Genomic DNA, 23,361 nt, shown 5'->3' with positions numbered 1-23,361 from the left:
TACTTTAGCTCAAGATGCTAACCTCAAACCAGCTATGACATGTCTAAAATCGAATTTCATCTGTTTTGATCATATTTTTGTTTTTAAAAAGTGAATGAGAAATTCACAGAAATATCACAATAACAGTATTGAGAAATAATGAAGGCATTTATTGGATTTGTTTTGTTTTATTTATGTTATTCTTACAAATAATTTAGCAGTTTCTTGAAGCTTAAACTTTTTTGTTGTTATTTCCTCATTTTTAGATAATGAAAGCTCTATCAGTGCTTCCCATCTCAACCAAGAACATGCTGGAGGAGAGCCGAGTGCTGCAGTTTATCCAACGCTGGGCTCAAAGCCGGCCACTCAGCCAACCGGCAGAACAGGACGGCTACTCAAGTGAAAGCACGTCACGTGCCCAAACACCCCTCAACACCCCTGATGGTCCACCAGCCAAGCTGGCCACCGAGCTGGATGGAGACACTCCCAAAAGAGCAGTGTACCGTAGGTTGAAGATCATTAGTGAGAACAGTCTGGACAGTGCCCTGTCTGATGCTAGTAAAGCCTCAGATGGAAAAGAAGAGGAGGATGAGGAAGAGGAAGAGATGGAGGATGAGCCTTCACAATTAGAGCGCACAACAGAAAGGGAGATTAAAGTAGAAAGGACCGAAGCACCTCCTGAGAATCAAGCTGAGCTTGAGGTTGAATTGAAACAGGAAGCCCCTGAAACAGTAGAAATCCCACGTTCAATGCCAGAGGTTGTTGGCAGTGAGGGAGAGACACTTGAAACTCAAGAACCTGAAGAAAAACTTCACTGTACGCCTGAAGGGCAACTGAAGGATGAGAAGACTGTTGAAGAGACCAAGAGTGAAGAGCCATCAGAGATTCAGACAGAGTCAGCAGCAGTTGAAAAAGCCCCTTCAGTCACAGACACCACATATGCAGCAGACATTAGTAATGATGTAGTTGCTGATGCAGAAACCCCTGTCCCTGAGACACAGGTGGAGAATGCATCCTCCGAACAGGGCATATCTTCTGATTCTGCAGCTATTGTAATAAAAAGCACACCCAAAGAGTCTCCATCTGTTTCTGTGGAGACCACTCCACCTGATTCTGATGTGGTTTCTAATGAAAACGCACCTTCAGAGACTGTTGTTGCACCTTCAGAAGCTGCTGTTGCCCCGTCAGAAGCCGCTGTTGTGCCTTTAGAAGCTGTGGTTGCCCCTTCAGAAGCTGTTGTTGAACCTGCGGAGGCTTTTGCTGCACCTGCGGAGCCTTTTGCTGCACCTGCGGAGGCTGTTGCTGCACCTGCGGAGGCTGTTGCTGCACCTGCGGAGGCTGTTGCTGCACCTGCGGAGGCTGTTGCTGCACCTGCGGAGGTTGTTGCAGCACCCGTCTCTGCTGATGTGTCTGCTCTGGCTGTTGTACCGGTTCCAGCAGAGGGTGCTGCTGTCGGGACACCCTCTCAAGATGAGGAGGAAGGGGTTTCTGATGTTGAGAGTGAACGCAGTCAGGAGCCACAAATTCGGGCTTCTGATATCAGTGACATGGCTGCTCGGCTGCTGGACAGTTGGAAAGACTTAAAGGCAAGGCTAGGATTTATTAAAATTAGAAATGTACTGACGCTTTAGGCCAGGGGTCACCAAACTCAGTCCTGGTGTTTAGCTCCAACCTAAATACTTAAACACCTGAACAAACTAGTCGAGGTCTTACAAGGTATAATTGAAATTTCCAGGCAAGTGTGTTTAGCCAAGTTGGAGCTAAACTCTGCAAGGACACTGTTTCTTCAGGACCAAGATTGGAGACCCCACTATAAAAATGATACTTATTTAAAAAATGATACTATTTTGACAGTATTTAATAGTAATAAAATTTTTAGTTCAAGGTTAGTGAAACTGATCGTTTGAAGAAGCCAATGAAGCACAAAGGTACTGGTAAAACCCAAAGTATATTTTTAGCAGGACTGTGTTGATATAACACCTTGATTGGATATCTCTCTCAAAGGTAGTTCAATGCCACTATTATGATATTTCATATGTAGATAAATAACTATGGCTTTTTATCTTGCTCTTTTTAAATCATGTTAGATTTTGCAGTGTGTCTGATAAATCTCGCTGTATATTGTAATGGCTTGATAAGCTTTTGGACACATCCACAACACATCTATGGATTACCTTTGTGCTTTTGAAGTTTTCAAAGCAGCAGCTGTTAATGGAGAGTGACTCATACTTGTTCACTGAATGCACATACTTTGTGCTGCTCTGCATTGAACGTTATAATATTTTTGTGTACTGAAATCACTGAAAACATCTTATTAAAAAATAAATTGAATGACAACAACACACCAGAGACCACAGCAATAGTGGATCTACAGTGCATCCGGAAATTATCGCTTCACTTTTTCCACATTTTTTCTTATTCCAAAATGAATTAAATTAATTTATTTCATCAAAATTCTACATGCAATACCCCATAATGACAATGTGAAATTATTATTTTTTTAATTGTTGCAAATGTATTAAAAATAAAAAAAACTGAAATGTACAAAAGTATCCACAGCCTTTGCTCAATACTTTGTTGATGCAGCAATTATAGCCTCAAGTCTTTTTAAATATGATGCCACAAGCTTGGCACACCTGTCTTTGGGATTTTTGGCCCATTCCTCTTTGCAGTATCTCTCAAGCTCTATCAAATTGGATGGGGAGCGACGGTGTGCAGCCATTTACAGATCTCTCCAGAGTTGTTCAATAGAATTTAGGTCTGAGCTCTGGCTGGGTCACTCAAGGACATTCACCAAGTTGTTGTGAAGCCACTCCATTGAGATTTTGGCAGTGTGCTTTGGGTCATTGTCCTCCTGGAAGATGAACCATTGCCCCAGTCTGAGGTCAAGAGCATTTTGAAGCAGGTTTTCATTCAGGATGTTTCTGTACATTGCTGCATTCATCTTTTCCTCTATCCAGACTAGTCTTCAAGTTCCTGCTGCTGAAAAACATCCCCACAGCATGATGCTGCCAACACCATGCTTCACTGTAGGGTTGACATTGTCCTGGTGATGAGCGGTGCCTAGTTTTCTCCAAACGTAATGCCTGGCATTCAGTCCAAAGAGTTCAATTTTAGTCTCATCAGACCAGAGGTTTTTGTTTCTTATGGTCTGAGAGTCCTTCAGATGCCTTTTGGCAAATTCCAGGCCGGGAGTGGCTTCTGTCTGGCCACTCTACCATACAGATCTGATTAGTGGATTGCTGCACAGATGGTTGTCCTTCTGTAAGGTTCTCCTCTCTCCACAGAAGAACGCTGGAGCTCAGACAGAATGACCATCTGGTTATTGATCACCTCTCTGACTAAGGCCCTTCTCCCCGATCATTCAGCTCAGATGGCCGGCCAGCTCTAGGAAGAGTCCTGGTGGTTACAAACATCTTCCACTTACAGATGATGGAGGCCACTGTGCTCATTGGAACTTTCAGAGCAGCAGAAATTTTTCTGTAACCTTCCCCAGCCTTGTGCCTCATGACAATCCTGTCTTTGAGGTCTACAGACATTCCTTTGTCTTCGTGCTTGGTTTGTGCTTTGACATGCACTATCAACCCTGGGACCTTATGTAGACACGTGTATGCCTTTTCAAATCATGTCCAATCAACTGAATTTACCACAGGTGAACTCAAATTAAGCTGCTAAAACATCTCAAGAATGATAAGTGGAAACAGAATGTACCTGAGCTCAATTTAGAGCCTCGCGGCAAAGGCTGTGACAACTTGTGTACAAGTGATTTTTCAGGTTTTTTATTTTAATAAATTTGCAACAATTTTAAAAACCTTTTTTTAAGAACTTTTTTTACATTGTCATTATGGGGTATTGTGTGTAGAGTTTTGAGGAAATAAATGAATTTAATCCATTTTGGAATAAGGCTGTAACAAAAAATGTGAAAAAAGTGAAGCGCTATGAATACTTTCCGTATGCACTGTACTTGTTGTTGAAAGACATTTTTAGCGATCATCACTCTAGAAGAGAAATGGCATTCGCTCTTGCCAACGATGAAACATTCTGTTGAGCATGTGTGTTGACTGCCTGTCTTCATGAACTTTGTCAAATCAAGTAAACTTTGAAAGGCAATACATTTGGTTTTGCTAAGCATGGACTTCGGAAAAAAGTATACTTTGGGCTTGTTGCATTAACAATTGCTATTTAATAGCAAATGTTGTGAACTTGATCATGTTTATCCAACAAAATCATGTTGATCATTTTGATCCAACAAGACTAAATCATGTTGGATCACAAATAAACCATCTGTTTTTCTTTTAGGAGGTTTACAGAATACCGAAGAAGAGTCAGATTGAAAAAGAGTCAAATGGTAGGCCAAGAACTCACTGTACCTTTACACTACACAAATAATTTTTTTTAAAATCAGTTTGGTCAAGATCTCTGATGTGACTTTTGTTTTTCCTTAAACAGATCGCAGTCGTGATCGGGAATCCTTGATGACCCCTCGCACACCTTCGAGTAGTCGAGAGAGAGAGCGAGAAAGAGACAAGGAGCGTGATCGAGATCGGGACAGAGACTGGGAGCGTGAACGAGACTGGGATCGAGATAGGGACAGGGACAGGGATGGAGAAAGGGCGACCCTTCGCAGTGCAGATAGGAAAAGACGACGAGGATCCACCTCCCCTCTGCCACCACCAGCATATGAGAGGAGCCGCAGGAATGAAGACCGGTAATGCACTATAAAACAAATACATGCTGACAAATACTGACAATCATCCTAATTATTTTGTGAAATGTTGATTCAAATATGTGTAAGAACTTTTTTTTTGTTTAAACATCATCAGGTTCATACTATTTGATCTGTGATGGGTGATGCCATGTTTAGTCTACACTGCAGAAAAGATCAGAACTGCTGAATTTGCAACATGTTAATTCACCAATTTCTCATGAAAAGCTTGAAAGTTAATGGCTGATTAACTTGGAGAGGAACAGATTTTAATTACCTAAACAGTGTTTATATAATGTAACTCGCACACATCATCCAATTCTGTGTAAATATAATTATTATTGCCATCTCCATGGAGTATTTTACAAGCTATTTATATTAGGTTGTGCTAGTCCTTGTTTATTTGAATGACTGTAACCTAAAATTAATGTTAGTTGTGTAAAAACACTGATCAGATTTGAATTCAGCAGTTCATAATGTGCACTCTGAACACTCTGATCACATAGCTATGTCAGAAAGGGTTAATTTAGTACTTTTCTCTGGGGTCCACTTATTATATTTGAGATTTGAACTTTAAAAATGTTATTTTAGAAGTTATGGGCCATTTAATTGTCCTCATCTGAACACCATTTGAAATGATAAGGTGGATTGTAGACCACTGGTATGATTAGCTGTCAGTTTGGTGTAGGATCCAGTGACGGCACTACAAAGACGTGTTTTTCTGCAAATTTGATCTGCACAGAAACTTGTTGTCTTTTGAGCTGTCTTTATTGTTTGGTTTCTGAAAAATCATTGCCAGTTTTGAGATTTTCCAACACATACTGCATAGATACAACATATGATATTACATATAATGTATGCAGACATTAATCTTCATTGGCAGAGTTTACATTATTACATGATAAAGTAGCACATTTCATTGTCAGTTTGGCAAATTGCCTTCAGTATAAGCTGCTTTTACACTAACTTATTGACCTTATTCTTGACGTACAAGTGGGCGCATCCATTGGAATCTTTTTGGCTCAAGACTTCCGGTCTTGTTCGCTTCCATTGATTTTTAGACATGAAAATGGCTCGTTCTGCTGCTTTACATGGGAAACTGATATTTTCTTATTACGATATTCTACTTTTTATGTATAGTCATGAACACTTGTTTGTAGAGCAAGCAGTTTGACCGTTTTCTGCCATTTTTTACTCATAGTCATTTCTCGCCATCACCTCTTTCACACCGCAGAGCGTGAGCATTGCATGTTTTTTCAGCGTCCATGTTAACAGATTAGAGCTTTCATACCGCACACAGAAGCAGTGCAGAGGGTAAGCAGAGCTGAAGCAGCAGTGCTACAATCATTTTGGCACTGGGTCTTTTTTTGCCACTACTCATGCTCAATAAAGTGACAGTGCATTGATAATGACCAAAAAGTAGCAATTTTACCTAATAAATGCATCGATAAGATCCACTGATTTTTATAGTCGATCAAAGGAACCTAAACGTTTAAAAAATGCAGCAAATGTTTGTTTGGGCCTGAACTACAAAACCAAGTTTAAAACGATCATTAGTTTTGCTTAAGTTGCACACTAGTTTGATCATGTATAAATATTATTATTTCTATATTGGGTAATTATAATTATAACTATAAGCCTACATCATACATACATCAAAAACAGGCGATTGTCTTCTGACCGATTGCACTGCTTCTGCTCTACAAACGTGATGTGCACGCGCTGCTTCAGCTCTGCTTGCACATGCAGTGTGAATGTGTGCCAGTAGAGGAGATCCTGTTGCAGGAGCTAGAGCGTTGATGTGCATGAAACTTATAGATGTGAAATATCTTGTGCCAAAAGATTAAGGACAATTTTATTGTATCATAAAATGTATTTTTTGGGGGGAAAATATTAAGCAAAATATATACTTTAATATATATTTTTAAAGAAATGAGTGTTAATTGTCTGGAAGCTAATACCCAGATTTGCTTTATATTCTGTAGTTATGAACAGTCCAGCAGCAGCAAGAAGAAACTCCACACCAAAGAATCTCGTACTAAGCTGTCTACGGAGGAACGACGAAAGCTCTTTGAGCAGGAAGTGGCTCAACGTGAGGCACAGAAACAACAACAACAACAGCAACAGCAGCAGCAGCAGCAGCAACAACAACAACAGCAGCAACAACAACAACAGCAGCAGCAGCAGCAGCAGCAGCAGCAACAACAGCAGCAGCAGCAGCAATTACAAACACTTGCGTTTAACCCACTGGCCTACTCCTCTAGTCCGAACTTCATGAACTACCCACCTGGATACCCTATTCAGACCTATGTAGATCCCACCAATCCCAATGCTGGAAAAGTGCTCCTTCCCACACCTCCTGTAGAGCCTATTTGCGTCACTCCAGCTGCTGTTACATTTGAACAAACACCTGCTCTTGATCTTGGTATAGCTTCACCATCGTCCACCACCACCCAGGCTGGACCTTCCTCCAGCTTGGCGCACATCCCTGCCCCTCTGGAGCTTTCCTCTGCCACACAAACTCAGTTTGTTCAGCCTGCCGTGCCAGCACAGGATCCGAGTGTAGCCGTCCTGTCAGTACCCGCACAAGCAGCCAGCCCTCAGGTCCCGAGTCAGCAGGGCTACACCACGCTCTGGGACCCCAACACACAGCAGGCGGTGACAGTGCAGACGCAACCAACACAGCAGTACTCGGCCACGTCACAGCCTCAAGCTGCCATCTACTATCAGGGCCAGCCCTGCCAGACCATCTACAGCATTCCTGCAGGCTACCCGCAAACCAACCCTCCTGTCATACAGGTTGGACCCCCAATATATATCTTTTAATTCTCATTCTCACTGTATTTACTGAATTGGTTTTAACATTGTCCAGTAAATGGTTTGTCAAGACATGAAAACCTTGCAGATTTATGCAAGGCACTTCGTTTTTTAGACCCATGTCCCGCCCATCTCCTGTATTGTTCGCTCTCCCGGAAAACTCCCGGAATTCCACCCCTCCATACACCCCCCACCCCACGTGCACCCCCCACCTCCCATTCATCACTTCGCGCGCACCCCCGGATAAAATCTCCCGGATTTTATGATCCGAATGTTGATTTGGATTAGTCAATTAACTTAAGTTGCATGTTTTTTGATGGTGGGAGGGCCCGGGGGAAACCCACGCAAGCGCAGGGAGAACGTGCAAACTCTGCACAGACACATCGGCTGGCTTGGTATTGACTAGAACCAAAGACGTTCTTGGAGTGAGGCAACAGTGCTAACCACTGGGCCACCGTGCCACCCATCTAGAAAAGCAGGAGTAAGGGTGGAAGTGGGGATTACTCAAAACGAAGTTGACTGTGGTATGAAACCTAGGGCATTTATATTTGCTTAGGAATCATAAATGAATCATAAATTGGATAATGCAGGACTAGCCATAAGCAATAATAAGCATGTGATATTAGTTTATAAATATACTTCACTTATAAGACCTCTGTGCAATGTCAGGATCTGCGGGTAGTAATTGTGGTTTGCATGCAAAAGTGTTTTTTTTTTTTATAACTCACTTGAGCAGCAGTGGCTAAAGCCCTCACAAACAGAAAGTGCATGCCCGAGAAAGTATATGTCACATTTCAAAGTTTTATGTGTACCTATTATTATAAACATTTATGAAGTAACAACATCTCACAGATATAAAATATATCTCAAGTAAGTAGCAGGACTATAAAAATGTAAGCATATAAACACATAGCAATACTTGAATAAATATTGAAACTAAGTGATCACTTCTTGTTGAAAATATAAATCAATTGGCAACACTGACAGTCTCCCATGGGGTGACTTTTTTCAGTTGGCCACACCCACTTATTTACATTTCACGACACGCACAGTAAAAACATTATGATACAAATTTTATTTTGCCGTTACGATATATACCATCATACCACCCAGTCCTATTACAAACAGTTGTGTGTTGCTTTTCTGAATGCTCAAATTTAGTAGGGATGTCAAATTTTATTGTTTCTGTGATGCACCACGATGCAGACGTGGACAATTCGGTATCGGTTCAGTAATACATCATGACCGATTATTAAGTACTTATGTCATTTATCTCAAATGCGCTATATCGCGGTAGCTTACTATGGCAAAGAAGGTGAGCAAGAGTAATTAAAACACTTAAACCACTTAAAAACGCAGAAACTGCTTCACTGTTATGGAGAAAAGGAAAGTAAATTCTCTCTCTCTCTCTCTCTCTCTCTCTCTCTCTCTCTCTCTCTCTCTCTCTCTCTCTCTCTCTCTCTGTCTCTCTCTCTCTCTGTCTCTCTCTCACTCTCACTCTCTCTCTCACTCTCTCTGTGGACCTTTGGCCTGCCGGCATAAGGTAACATTTCCTCTCCTCTCGGCTGTTACAGCGATACTTCTAGTCACAGACGGCACAAGCTTGTGTCTGCAGAGCAAGTTTTCTCCACCGCGCCTTTCATGGATCAGCTTTGACCGCCACTGCAGTTTATCAATAGCTACGTTTCCATACACTTATTTTTATGCGCATTTCGGATATGCGCATTAAAAACGGGTTAATAGAAACGCCAAGATGCACATACATTTTGAGAATGCGCATAAAAACATAACAACTAAGTACAATAAACTTTTTATTAGATAAGAAAAGCTGCACATAAACTACGATGGTAAGGCTTACCGAACAAATTCCAGTATGTGCATTAAAAAAGGTCATGTGATTTTTGTTATAAGAGATCATGTGATAATAAAAATGTGTGAATGAACCAGCAGGCTGAGCACACTATAAAACATCTGAATGTTTTACATGTTTTAAATGTTGTTTTGTCAATTTAAAACATCTTAACCATTTCAGTATTAGTGTTATTATATTATTAATGACCTTCAGAATCAAGAGCGTCTGTGCTCCACGACTCACGCCTTCAAACACCACCGCATGTTCACTGCATGTGAGGATTGCCTTCTGAGGCGCAAGTAATTTATTAAATAAAGAAAAGATTCACACACCTTTTCTTATCTCAGCAAATTCCATTTTACTGTTGTTATTTAGCACTAGTTAATCAGGAAGTGACTATTTTGTTGAAAATCCAATGAAAATACTACTTTGTTCGCTCATCTTTTATGTGATGATCCAGTTTTGCGCATAAAGTTAATTCGCATTTTTGGATGGGTGTCACTTATCAGTGAGCAGCACCAAAGCATTAGAGCAAATCGCAGCCCTTTCTGTTGAGTGTGTGACCAATCATAGGGGTGTAAGAACTCACTTGTCAATCCCAGAAAGCAAGCGAGTGATTTACATTTGTTTATTTGCTATGAATGCTCATGTTGTTCTGTGCATGTACTTGAGTTTTTAAAGGTACAGTTCATATATCTGACTGTTTGTATTAAAGGACAAATTGTATTACAAATAGTATATAAATATATTTATACGTTTTAATGCAAGAAATCTTGTGCTGTGAATTAAAATATAAAATTGTGTGTAGAAAGGCATGATAATGGTAACCAAACTGAATCATGAGACCAGTGTAGGTCCACACCTCTAATATTCAGCATGTGTGTTCTACGTGAAAATAAACGTCAATGGCAGCAAAACTTCTCAAGTCTAGAACATTGAATATAATGCAGGATTGAGTCTGATTATGAGTGAAAAGGATCTATTCATATGTAGTCCATTACAGCGTAGCATATTTAATAATTCATCTCTAGAATTATGAATGATATTCTGATGTTATCACTGTCCTATACATTGAATTAGGAACAATTCAAAGTCTATTCATGTCCATACATGTCCATCCATATATATATTAACCATACGTTTGAGAAATAACAATAATAGTACTAATTTTAAACAGTTTTTTATGGCATACAATATTGAGATAATATCGCACTGTGGGTTCAGTATCTGACTCTGTACTTGAATTAGTGTTGTCATGATACTGCAATTTGCTGCCAGTCGGTACTCAAATTTTAAAAATGTCCATTTCCCACTAACATCGACGATCAGCGGGTGCATTTATGAGCTGACATACGAGCAATCCTCTGATGAATCCACTGATCTTCACGGCTTTAGAACACTCCAGTGTTTCTGGTTACACTCAGTAAACAGTGGTGAGTTTGGTGAACTAATGACCTTTACGGCCAATCACAGTCATTTCTGTTGAGCATGTGAAAACAATGGCAAACCAGCAGTTTAAGAACTCGCTCAAATGTTAGTGGGAAATGGACTTTTTAAAATTTCAGTAGCAAATTCCAGTATCGGGACAACGCTAACTCAAATTGTGACTTGAGTGGATCGTTACACACCTAATATGTGGTATGATTTTCATTTGATGGTTTGGAAATGCCCACCAGTTTTTATTTAAAAACCTGTGAACCTCGTTCTCATTATTAAGGGAAAAAAATAATAATAAAATTAAAAAAAAAAAAAAAAAAAATATATATATATATATATATATATATATATATATATATATATATATATATATATATATTGCAATTTTGTAATGTTTGTACACATTATTGAACCAAACTAAATTGAACTTAAACTGTGAAAACTGGACTAAAGCTGTTTCAGTTTACTGGAACTTCACCTATGTTAAACTGACTCAATCTCTATTGTAAAAAGTGCTATAGGAATAAAGATTAATTGAATTAATAAGCTTGATTACAACATCAGAAATGCTAGATTTGAACCACCGCCAGCTTAGACAAGATTCTGTCTGTTGATTGTTTTTTTTTATTTGTTGAAGTGTAAACGCTTAAACATAATTGTTGTTTAATGTGGTGTGTAAAGGCATCTGTTCAGCATTTCTCTTGTTTTTGGTTGTGTGCAGGCATACACAGAACCAGCCGCTAACTACCTGCACAGCCAGCAAGTGTACACGCAAGGAGGAACCGTCACCACCATTGTCACATCTCAGCCAGTTCAGCAGGTATACAAGTCATGCTTTACACCAGGAGATGGTGCTGTTACACTTTTAATGTCTTTCAGGCTGTTTTTTTATGTGTGTTAAGATTTGTAATGCTTCAAAAAGAAACGTAGATGCTATGCATTAATGGTTTATATAATTTTGCACGCGTCAAAATGGGTTCAAAAGGAGTTTACTACATAAAGTCGAGATCCTAGTTGTGTAAACTTATTGCTGTATCATTGTAGTAAATGACAACTTTTTTTAGTTGAACAATCTTATTTTGATTACGATTTCATTGATGAAACAGTTTGTTTGCATAAACGTCGCATGAGCTTCAATCTTTGTGCACATTAATTTAGACCATTTTATTCTATCATACTTGATTTTTTTTACCCCGCCCATCTATAAATTGATACACATTACAACATTAAAGACTTTCTGTCTCGCTGTTAATGTTGTGCAAACACACACAAAGTAACTCAATTCCAATATTTATTTTTCTTAGCTTGTTGCTAAGCATGTTGGGAAGTAGAAATCTGCTTCTGCCTTGTCAAGGTTCACCTTAATAGAAACACGTTATGTAAACTCTAAATGTTGTTGCGTTGAAGGCTTTAAAACCTACACGATTTCAGAGAATGACTTTGAGTGTGTAGATTAGGGCTGCACAATATGGAAAAAAAATGACATTGTAACATTGTAGCGAGACATTGCGAAATTGAGTAATTTTTTCCAGATGAAATAAATGGCTCAATATGGTAAGAATTCATCATTTTAGATTGATTGGGAGGCTTTTGTAGGGAAGTGCATCTGCATAAAATATACTAAACCAATCACAAGCTTTGATAAATGCAGTACAGCAAAGATACACACTAAATAATCAGTATTTTATGGATTTCTGGAAGTCTAGCAGTATACAGTGCAAAATGTATGGTCAAATGTAAAATGACCTTGTATTATCTTCGTTGCATTTATACATGAATACAATTACTGTTTCTTAAAGTTACAAACTTAATTTTGTGTGCCTTAATGCTTGACATTGCAGATCCTGCGATGTGACTATTGCGGATGTGCAATACATTATATATCTAATGAAAATATATCAAAGCTGAAAGGATATATTGTGTAGTTGACAAATACAGCACAACATTAATCACTCATCAAATGTTTTAAATAACCAACTAATGTTTTAGGTTTTAATAAGCAACCAAATTTGTGTTTTTTTTAGTAAGTGGAATCAAATAAAATAAAATCAATCATGTTAATTCTATAGTGAGTCATCTCTTATGCTTTTGATTAGCATTACTTCTCTTGTGTTGTGCAATTTAATTCACAGAATTTCTACAAAGTATGTTGTATCCTCTAAACTTTTATGTTGTATCCTCTAAACTTTTTTGGTCACATGTTTGTTTTCCTTATTTACATTTTTTTTTTAATATTTAAAAAGAAAATGTTTACAGATTGATATTTTTCTGTTCCCTTAACTCTGTGGTGAGTTGTTCTGGAAATTTTAAACATGTTTCAATATAATGTTGACATATACTTTCTCTGTAAATTTATGTTTTGAGATTTTACTTCAGAAGCCACATCCATAATGCTGGAATTGCTCTTATACACAGCTCTGTTGAACTGTTTTTGAAATATTTGAAAAAGAATTGCGTTCAGCTGTGTTATTTAAACTGTATTTGGCCTACTACATTGCATTGAGGTTTGCTCGCCATAACTAAAATGGCCGATTTTTATAATAAACTAAGCACTTAAATGTCATTTTACTACGGAAAGATTATTAGGAGATTTAGTAAAGCAGTAAATTATGTTTGTGTGTATATTTAACCTATATGTTCATTTGAGTACTCTGCTATACTATTTAGAAAATACAATTGTTTTACATTTGTGAGCATTCAAATAACAACAAGTGCACTGAATTGTTATTTTTGCCCAGTTTGAGTTGTAAAACTGAGCTTTCCCCCATATTCTGTATATCAATATATTTTATTTTTAAAACCTTGCATCAGCGGTAATAATACATAATCACAACACTGTTTTATATACTTAAAGGGGGCTTTGACCGAACGTTTTGAAAGTTACGCAACGTGACTGAAGCAGCCTAAAAATTGTGGCGATGTTAAAAAAAAAAAAAAAAAGATTTTTAGCTTCTCTGAATTTTGTAGCATTTACATTCAATTCTGCAATTACAGATTAGCAAAATCGTTAACAGAATGAGATGTTTGAGTGTTCTAAATTGAATAATGTTGTATGATTCCAGTTCAGATTTGATTCAGTGTGTGATGCATGTAAAAGCTGATTCAGCACTTTTAGCAGTTTAGTATTTATTACAAGTTTAATTAAAGCGATCACATGGCAGTATACTCTCAAGTTCCTGCTCTACAGGTTGTAATTAGTAGTTTATAGACAACAGGCTTCCAGTAACCCCAGCACGCCGACTAACCTCTCCTGAACTGTGATTCACCACAGGAAATGATCGTATCCAACAACATCATTGACCTGCCGCCTCCATCCCCTCCCAAACCTAAAACCATTATCCTGCCTCCCAGCTGGAAAGTGGCGCGAGACCCAGAAGGCAGAATATATTACTACCACATCATCACCAGGTACAGATACTCCCTATTAAATGAACAGTCTGTCTGTCATTAAAACCGGGGGAGCGAGCCACAATCCCATGTCATCTATTATGTCATCTAATGAGTTAAGACATTGCCGCCAGATCATATTTTTCACTGCCATTATAATGAACTGTGCTCTTGCTTTTAAAGGCAAACACAGTGGGATCCTCCCAGCTGGGATGGGACGACAGAGGAAGCCAGTGTAGAACACGAGGCGGAGATGGACCTTGGGACGCCCACATATGATGAAAATCCTTCAAAGGTATTAAACAATTCCTTATGCTTTAAGGGCCAAAAAATCATGAGATTTTCATCTAGCTAGAGTTTGAAGTGTTGTAGTTTTTTTTAGAGGATCTATTAGTCAACTAGAGTTAAACAGTTACGTTTTACCATTTTTGATTCCATTCAGCCAATCTTCAAGTCTGGCAGGAGCACTTTTAGCTGAGCTTAGCATAGATTATTGAATCAGATTAGACCATTAGCATCTTGCACAAAAAATAAAACAAAAAGGCTTTAGAGTCTGTGCATTTTGACCTTGCTTAGAAGTCTGTTATTATCCAAATTTATAAGCTCAACTAGCACATTGGCGCAATATTTGTTAGTATGTGTTTATTGCTTCTTAGCTCAACTTAAACTTAGCCAGTTTATACTTCTGCATAAAGTGCACGTGGATGGTCTGGTCACATACTCTTTGTTGTTGCATGACGCACATCTCTTAAAAAATGTAACTACATATAACGGTGACACGTAGCACAACAGCTGTGATTGGTCTGCTTGGGAGCAGTGACGAATGTGGGCGGGGTTGAGAGCCGTGGGAAAAAAACGAGGCCGATGACAATGTTTAACAAATGTTGCATCTTGGATGAGGATACTTTTGTTTTGTGTTTACTTTATGATTAAAGTTGTCCATTAGTCCCTGCTGCTTTCCCTCTTGAATGAGTAAAAAAAGTAGTTTGAGCTACTTGTACAGTAAGATAGCATTGCATGCATTTATGGTGTAAACAAAACACCCGCAAAGACGCTCTACACAGAAGAACATAGAAACTCCTCTGCCTGCTAGCGCTTCCGACGTGGTATTGTCAGAGTAACACAAAAAGAATGCAGAAGTATAAAAATGCACAGCTATGTGCAAGGGGATCACTTGCAGATGCAGATGTATAATTAAACCTTAAGTTTTTACATTTTTGATTCTATTCTGCTGATCTCCAGGTCTGGTGTCAGCACTTTTGGCTTAGCTTAGCATTTGTTATTGAATCCGATTAGACCATTAGCATCTCGCTCAAAAAAAAAAAAAAAAAAAAAAATGTAGAGAGAGAATTTAGAGTCTGTGTATTTTGGCCTTGCTTTAGAAGTCAGTTAGTATCTGAATTTATTAGCACAACTAGCACATTAGCACAGTATTTTCTAGTATGTGTTTATTGGTTCTCATTAAACACATCGTATAAACAAAATGTGCAGTCAGTTAACTTGTTATTAGTATGTGTTATTATACTGGTACATAAACTATTATCAAGACATACTATGTACTGTAATCATAGGATACAATAACTTTAAACTTTCTACTGGTTTGCTGCTAATCACTCATTGGGCTTCAAGGGTATGTTCAATCCTGTTAACGACTTATTACTAGACCACGTTTTTAATGGACTTACAGAGTTTTTTTTTGTGAAGATTATTTGTAAACACGTCTTAATAAAGGCTAAACACCTTATCAATAATTTGTTTCTAAATATGTTCAGTAGTTACAAACAAAGAAGTAAATTAGATTAAAAGGAGCAATACGTGTTTAATTTTTCCCCTTCTCAATATGACTTTTTGATGTTTATTAGAGACATATTAATCACATACAAATTTGGCCCATCCTGTTTAATTTCTCCTTACACAAACCAGCTGTATTTACAGTAACACCTTACCAAGGCGGATATTTTGACCAAGACTTTGACCAAGAATTTTTTTTTTTTTTTTTTGTGAGCGAGATGCTAACAGTCTAATCAGATTCAATGATTGATGCTAGAAGTCCTCCTGCCAACCCGGAAACTGACTCAATGGATTTAAAATAGTAAAACTCAACTGTTAAACAGTCTAGGTGCCTTGTAAAATCAGCCTATTTCCAAAAAAGAGAGTTCCTTTTAAGGCACATCATCTGATGAAAATAAACAAAGAGGTAAAACACAAAGACAAAAGCAAGTTACATTGAACATTGTTTTAAAGTCATGTCATCTCACAGGCCGTAACCATCTTGATCTGTCGCCTTCTCCTGATCACCCACTCTGTGTTTCTCTCTCTCTCTCTCTCTCTCTCTCTCTCTCTCTGTCTCTCTGTCTCTCTCTCTCTCTCTCTCTCTCTCTCTCTCTCTCTCTCTCTCTCTCTCTTTCTCTCTCTCTCTCTCTCTCTCTCTCAGGCTTTTTTTTTCTCCCAGTGTTTTTTTTCTGGTTCTCTTTGATGCTAATCAACCCCAGCTGTTGAAACTGCATTCATTTATGTGTGGTTTCTTGTTTGGGAGTCGAGCTCTGCAGAATATCTTTTGTCTTTTCAGCAATTTGCCCTTTTGTTTCCAACTTCAAAATATCGCAGCTATTAAACTTTTAACAGATATTGTTACAAAGGGGTTTTATTGCGTGTTGTCAGTATGTTAGCGTTTCCTCTAATGTGCACTGGTTTGGCCTTTTTGGGACCCATGAGGATCGTCTTGGAATTGATTCAACATGATCTTCATGCTATAAGAAGACTCTGGGAGTTACAGTATAGAATGTTCCCTGTCGTAGGATTTAGTCTCCAGAGTGTGTTTTGGAAAGGAATTTTCAAGCATTCTGTGGATTAGTTACACTTACATGAGTCATGTGTCAAATAAAGCGTCAGTATTTTTACATTTCAAATAAACTGTCAGTATTCACAGTATATTTTTTCATGCGCTGAGGTTTGTGTTTGGCTCATTTCCTCAGTTCTCTACAAAGACCGCCGAGGCAGACACATCCAGTGAGCTGGCGAAAAAAAGCAAAGAAGTCTTCCGTAAGGAGGTGAGCCTTCCAATCTCTTGGGTTTTTAAGCAAATTATTATAGCAGTAACTCATGTGTCCGACTCGTCTAACATTTCGATTTCTCCTGCTTATCTTTTCAGATGTCACAGTTTATTGTGCAATGCCTTAATCCATACCGCAAGCCAGACTGCAAGCTGGGCCGCATAAGTAACACAGAAGACTTTAAACATCTTGCTAGAAAGGTAACTTTTGTGGAACTTTTTAAATTTTCCTTTATGTTAAGCTACCCAATTGATCCAACACACATCCAATCACCAACAAATATATCTGAATAAACTTTTACAACAGTCTGTTGTGCATATATGTAGTTTTTAAACCATTTTTTTTATGTTGTCAATTATTTTTAATAGTTATGTTTTCTAAAATATATGTATATAACTAGGGTCAGCTTGTTTTGACACATTATTTAAAATATATGGCAACTAGAATAAGTTTTTTGATAGGGCAAGTAAATTTTTTTCCTTATCGGCCATTAAAAAATCTATACCAGTATGAAATTTCATTCTTCAAGGACTTTGTGAAACCAGCAGAAACTTTGATATCAGTTTATTTTAGTTTTTTGGACAGTTTTAGACATTTTGCTTTGCATGCTTTTTTAGATTAAAGCTAGAGTTCTAAAAATCATTCTGAATGTAAAAAAACATTGGATTTCAGAACAACTACAACGAAAAAGATATAAAGAAACAATAATTTGGGATCACTTTCAGAGCAATTTTATAAAAAAAAAAATTCCTCTCAACTAATAAATGATAAAACACTGTCCTAGTCAGAATCCATTGAGATAAATAGTGCAATTAAAAGCCACAGATGACATTGTGAAGAAGCTCTGCTGGATGTTAAGCCCTCTTTTCAAAGATTATTTAAAGATAATTTCTATCTAGAAAACAACTGGTTATATTATGGGAAAGAATGATAAAAATACACAGAAGCTTTGCAAACCAAGTATGCAAATAAAAAAGCACCTCTTTCCAGTGCTAGTTTCTGCATCGTTGGCTTTCCTCTTTTGGGAGTGCTGGAGAAAATAGTCTGTTTCTATAAGATTAATACATTTTTTAAATAAAGATTCATTGGTCGGATGTGGGTGGCAAGTGGTTAGCGCTGTTGGCTTACAGCATGAAGGTCACTGCATCCCAGCTGAACCATGAGACATTTCTGTGTGGAGTTTCCTTGTTCTACTCATGTCTTCTCCAGTTTTCCCAGAGTCCAAAGACATGCAGTTTTGATGAATTGGAAAAACTAAATTGGCCATAGTGTGTTAATAGGGATTGTGGGTGTTTTCCAGCACTGAGGGTTGTACTCTCAGTCTTGGGTTGTGACTGGAGGGGCATCTGCTGTGTAAAATAATTGTCAGAGAAACTGATTCATTTCTCTGGGATAAAGCAGAGACTAAGTGTTGTAGGTCTTAAATAATTTTAAACAGGTCTTGATATTCCTGTGTCCAAGTAAAGCTATTTTTTGGGCCGACACCCAATCACCAATGTTCATTCATTCAATTTCCTTCAGCTTAGTCACCTATTTATCAGGCATTGCAACAGCAGATAGAACCACCAAGTATTCAAGCATATGTTTTACGCAGGGGATGCCCCTCCACCCTCAAGGAAGTACTGGGAAACATCCATGCACGCGCTCCTACACTATGGATTATTTATTTATTTTTTATTCAATTCACTTATACTGTATGCATTTAGGGGGAAACCGGAACATCCGGAGGAAACCCACGAACACTGTGGGAAACTCCACTCAGAAATGCCAACTGGCCCTGCCAGGACTTGAACCAGCGACCTTGTTGCTGTGAGGCAAAAGTGCCAACCACTGAGCCACCGTGCTGCCCCCCAATCACCAAGAATTCATCTCACAACTTTTTTTATTTTGTAAAAAAAAAAAAATAGTTAGGTCCATAAATATTTGGACATCAATACAACTCTAACATTTTTGGCTCTATACACCAACACAATTCATTTGAATAGAAATGAACAAGATGTGCTTTAACTGCAGACTGTCAGCTTAATTTGATGGTATTTCCAAATCAGGTGAATAGTGTAGGAATTACAACAGTTTGCATATGTGCCTCCCACTTGTTAAGAATTTAAAAGTAATCGGACAATTGGCTTCTAAGCTGTTCCATAGCCAGGTGTGTTATTCCCTCATTATCCCAATTACAATGAGCAGATAAAAGGTCCAGAGTTAATTTCTAGTGTGCTACTTGCATTTGGAATCTGTTACTGCAACTCTTAAGATGAGATCCAAAGAGTTGTCACTATCAGTCAAGCAAGGCATCATTAGGCTGAAAAAACAAAACAAACTCATCAGAGAGATAGCAAAATCATTAGATGTGGCCAAAACAACTGCATGGAGCATTCTTAAAAAGAAAGAACGCACCAGTAAGCTCGGCAACACCACAAGACTCTGAAGACCATGGAAACGACTGTGGTGGATGACCAAAAAAATTCTTTTTCTGGTGCAAAAAACATTCTTCAAAACAGTTGGCCAGATCAAGAACACTCTCTAGGAGGTGAGTATATGAGTGTCAAAGTCAACAATCAAGAGAAGACTACACCAGAGTAAATACAGAAGGTTTACCACAAGATGTAAACCATTGGTGAGCCTCAAAAACAGGAAGACCAGATTACAGTTCTAAAAAACCTTCACAGTGCTGGAACAACATCCTATGGACAGATGAGATCAAGATCAACTTGTACCAGAGTGATGGAAGAGGAGAATATGGAGAAGGAACTGCTCATGAACTGCTCATGATATGGCGTGGGCATTTATGGCTGTCAATGGAACTGGTTCTCTTGTATTTATTGATAATGTGACTGCTGACAAAAGCAGCAGGATGAATTCTGCAGTGTTTCAGGCAATATATTCTGCTCATTAAGCCAGCTGCTTCAGAACTCATTGTACAGTGCTTCACAGTGTAGATGAAGAATGACCCAAAGCATACCGCTAAAGCAACCCAAACAAGTTTTTGAAGGGAAAGAAGTGGAATGCTATGCTATGGCCAATTCAATCACCTGACCTGAATCTGATTGAGCAAGCATTTCACTTGCTAAAGACAAAACTGAAGGGAAAATGCCCCAAGAACAAGCAGGAACTGAAGACAATTGCTGTAGAGGCCTGGCAGAGCACCACCAGGAATGAAACCCACCGTCTAGTGATGTCTATGCCTTCCAGACTTCAGACTTCAGGCTGTAATTGATTGCAAAGGATTTGCAACCCAGTATTAAAAAGTGAAAGTTTGATTTATGATTATTATTCTGTCTAATTACCTTTGGACAAGTGAGAGGCACATACGCAAACTGTTTTAATTCTTTCAGCATTTACCTGATTTGGATGTAAATACCCTCAAATTAAAGCTGACAACTTTTTTTTTATTGCAAAGAGAGAGAATTTACAACAGCTTTTAGAAATTTTAAAACAAACTCTCCAACTTAAATTCAAACACATCCTATTCCATAAACTTCCATGAATACAAAAACTATTTACAGAGGTAATCTGACTATAAAAAAAATGTTTAGCCCTTTAAAAGTCTAAAACTTCATTAACAATGGTCTTAAGTCTTACATTTGACTTTGAAAAAAGCTGCTGAAACCCTGATTTATAGGTCTCAACTGGATTGAGGTAACCATCTTGAGCTAACGAGCAAAATACTGGAAAATGTCAACTCCTGTAGTAACAGAATCAATCGTTCCCTATCATATTTAGGCATTTGAACTATTCTGTTTACTGTAAAGTTTACTCTACGTTTGTTGTGTGTCATTCCAGCTGAAGGAAGATGAATGGAAAGTGCTAAATATAATTCTGCAATTGTGGAATGAGTCAAATGCTTCCCTCTCTCTAATCCCGCCGTGTGTTTGTGTCTGCTCACAGCTGACTCACGGAGTGATGAACAAGGAACTGAAGTCTTGCAAGAACCCCGAAGATCTGGAATGCAACGAGAACGTCAAACACAAGACCAAGGAGTACATCAAGAAGTACATGCAGAAGTTCGGCTCAGTGTACCGGCCCAAGGAAGACACAGAGCTGGACTAACTAGCCTGAAGCTCACTCTTTCCAACAGTTTCAGTGCGTCGGGACAGGGCCTGTTGTTTCCTTCCACAGACGTTCTAACCATGTCCTAAATGCTGCTCTGGGAGGGAACGTTGAATATGTCGTCCCGCACAGAGTTTAATAATGAAATAAACTGCTGCGGAATAAAGTCCGGAGGACTCAAATCAAGGGTGCTATACAAACTCTTTCCAGGATGTATTTCATCGCTTTGGAGGAGAGGATCATCTCGACGAGAAATTTTTAAAAACAGAACAAGAGGACCATTCAAATATCTTTCCCCTTGCCATGCCACTCCATTACTGTAGTTGTTATCAAGGGCTTTTGTTTGTTAGCTTGCCTGCTCTGCTAAAGGTCCAATCCCTTACTGATATTAATCAAGGCAAGAAAGGAAGACGCTAAGGATTATGGTCTACCCACCACACTAGCAATTTTGGTCTCCCTGGCCATGGGTCACCATTGATTTTATGGATTTTAAAAGTGTGTGCAGGTCTGTGATTGAACCCCATTTGCCCTGGTCAGCTTGTTCTTCTGGACAAGGGGTAAGGTTATGTAGCAATGATGTTTTATCGAGGTCTTTCACACTGTTTTTACATTAACATTGTTTTATTAATGTCGCAAAGGCAAATGTGAAGCCCTCCTGGCAGTTTGTAGCTTCTTTTTGTGGCCATCATGTGATTGATTCATCAGGTTTACTGTCCCATGAGCTCTGGCCATTAATCAACTCACCCCACTTCATTAATCCACATTAAATCTGTTTCCAGACATGTATTATATTGATTTATATGTGAATATATTGAGAGTTAGTTTTTGAGACCATTAGCAGAGACTTGTAAAATGACTATGGGGGAAGGGTCCACCATGTCCTGTGTAAATACATGTAATTATACTGGACCCGGAAAACAGGATTAGAAGGATGTGACTGGATCGGAGTCGTTTTTCGCACCGGCGTTTCTGCATCAAGCTGAATTCCACACTCTCCCACTGATCCGGATGTTGAGTTGGGTTTTAAAGGTGGGGGTGTCTTTATCTTTTCTTTTTCCTTTGCTTTCTCCGTAGAAAGACTTTGGATATTTTTTTTAATGTACAAATGGGAGTCTCGCCCCACTCCACTGTAAGTACTGTGCAAGCACATTGGCATACTGTGTGTAAAAACATTTTAAAATAAAATAAACTGTTTTCTAAAGAAGTCTTTGTTGTCTTGTCACCCTTTGGCTTTGTTTTTGGAAAGTCAGCATCCATCACTTAAAGGGCACCTATTTTACCCCTTTTACAAGATGTAAGATAAGCCTTCGGTGTTTCCAGAATGTGTCTGTAAAGTTTCAGCTCAAAATACTCATCATTTATTATAGCCTCCAGAATCTGAATATTTTGGTGTCTGAATACATTGTAGCTGTTTTTGTAGGCTGTGGCTGTAGATTCAAATGAGCTGCTTCTCCCTGCCCACTGCTCCAATGTGCGTGTCTGCTTCTCCTGCGTTACATCAGATAAACAGCAGTCAGTGACAGAGACAGACTCAGATGAAGCTGAAAACAGCTCATTAGTCAAACGTACCATGTAAGTTTATTTGATGTATTTGTGGTGGAGTTTATTTAAGCCTTTCTGAAATGAGTCACACACAATTGCTGTTTGCAGTACACACCCACACCCATGTATTAGCGTTTACTGACACCATGTGGCCATGGTGATTATATTACAAACGCTCCATTTTACAAACATTTTAAACATAAAATTAATTATTGAGGTGCTGCTGATCACAGAGTTGTAAGATGTTTTAATCCCAGTTTCTTTGCAAAAAAAATTCTGCAGACGTGTATACATGTTATTATGGAGACATGGCACCTGTCAATCAATTCGGTGGGTGGGGAAAAACCACACGGCAACGTCAAGTTGTGGTGGGCCTTAAATTCACTGGGATTTGGGTCCTATTTCAATGTCAGTAAATTTTAAAAAACGTCTTGTTGGGTTTATATCACTCCAACAGTGGACACTAAACCTACACAGTTTTGTCCAAACCAAGTGTACCACACTCCTGCTTTTGAGTGAAGGTCTCGGCCGTTAGATCG

The 23,361-nt window shown here is 38.5% G+C and overlaps 1 protein-coding gene across 1 annotated transcript in view; it reads left to right on the top strand.

The window, feature by feature from the left end:
* setd2 (SET domain containing 2, histone lysine methyltransferase) overlaps window positions 1-22,484 on the top strand; it is a 45,519-nt gene extending 23,035 nt beyond the window's left edge. The window contains exons 13-22 of the mRNA XM_056476158.1: window positions 246-1,565; window positions 4,279-4,327; window positions 4,429-4,687; window positions 6,670-7,483; window positions 11,512-11,610; window positions 14,062-14,198; window positions 14,361-14,472; window positions 17,153-17,227; window positions 17,329-17,430; window positions 21,119-22,484. Of these exons, the coding sequence (XP_056332133.1) occupies window positions 246-1,565; window positions 4,279-4,327; window positions 4,429-4,687; window positions 6,670-7,483; window positions 11,512-11,610; window positions 14,062-14,198; window positions 14,361-14,472; window positions 17,153-17,227; window positions 17,329-17,430; window positions 21,119-21,280 (3,129 nt within the window). The 3' untranslated portion in view covers window positions 21,281-22,484. The remainder of the gene's footprint in view (window positions 1-245; window positions 1,566-4,278; window positions 4,328-4,428; window positions 4,688-6,669; window positions 7,484-11,511; window positions 11,611-14,061; window positions 14,199-14,360; window positions 14,473-17,152; window positions 17,228-17,328; window positions 17,431-21,118) is intronic.
* Window positions 22,485-23,361: the final 877 nt, after the last annotated feature.

The sequence above is a fragment of the Danio aesculapii genome, chromosome 16 (genome assembly GCF_903798145.1).
Source record: "Danio aesculapii chromosome 16, fDanAes4.1, whole genome shotgun sequence".
NCBI classification, from domain to species: Eukaryota; Metazoa; Chordata; class Actinopteri; order Cypriniformes; family Danionidae; genus Danio; species Danio aesculapii.
This window is presented reverse-complemented; position numbering and strand designations above follow the sequence as displayed.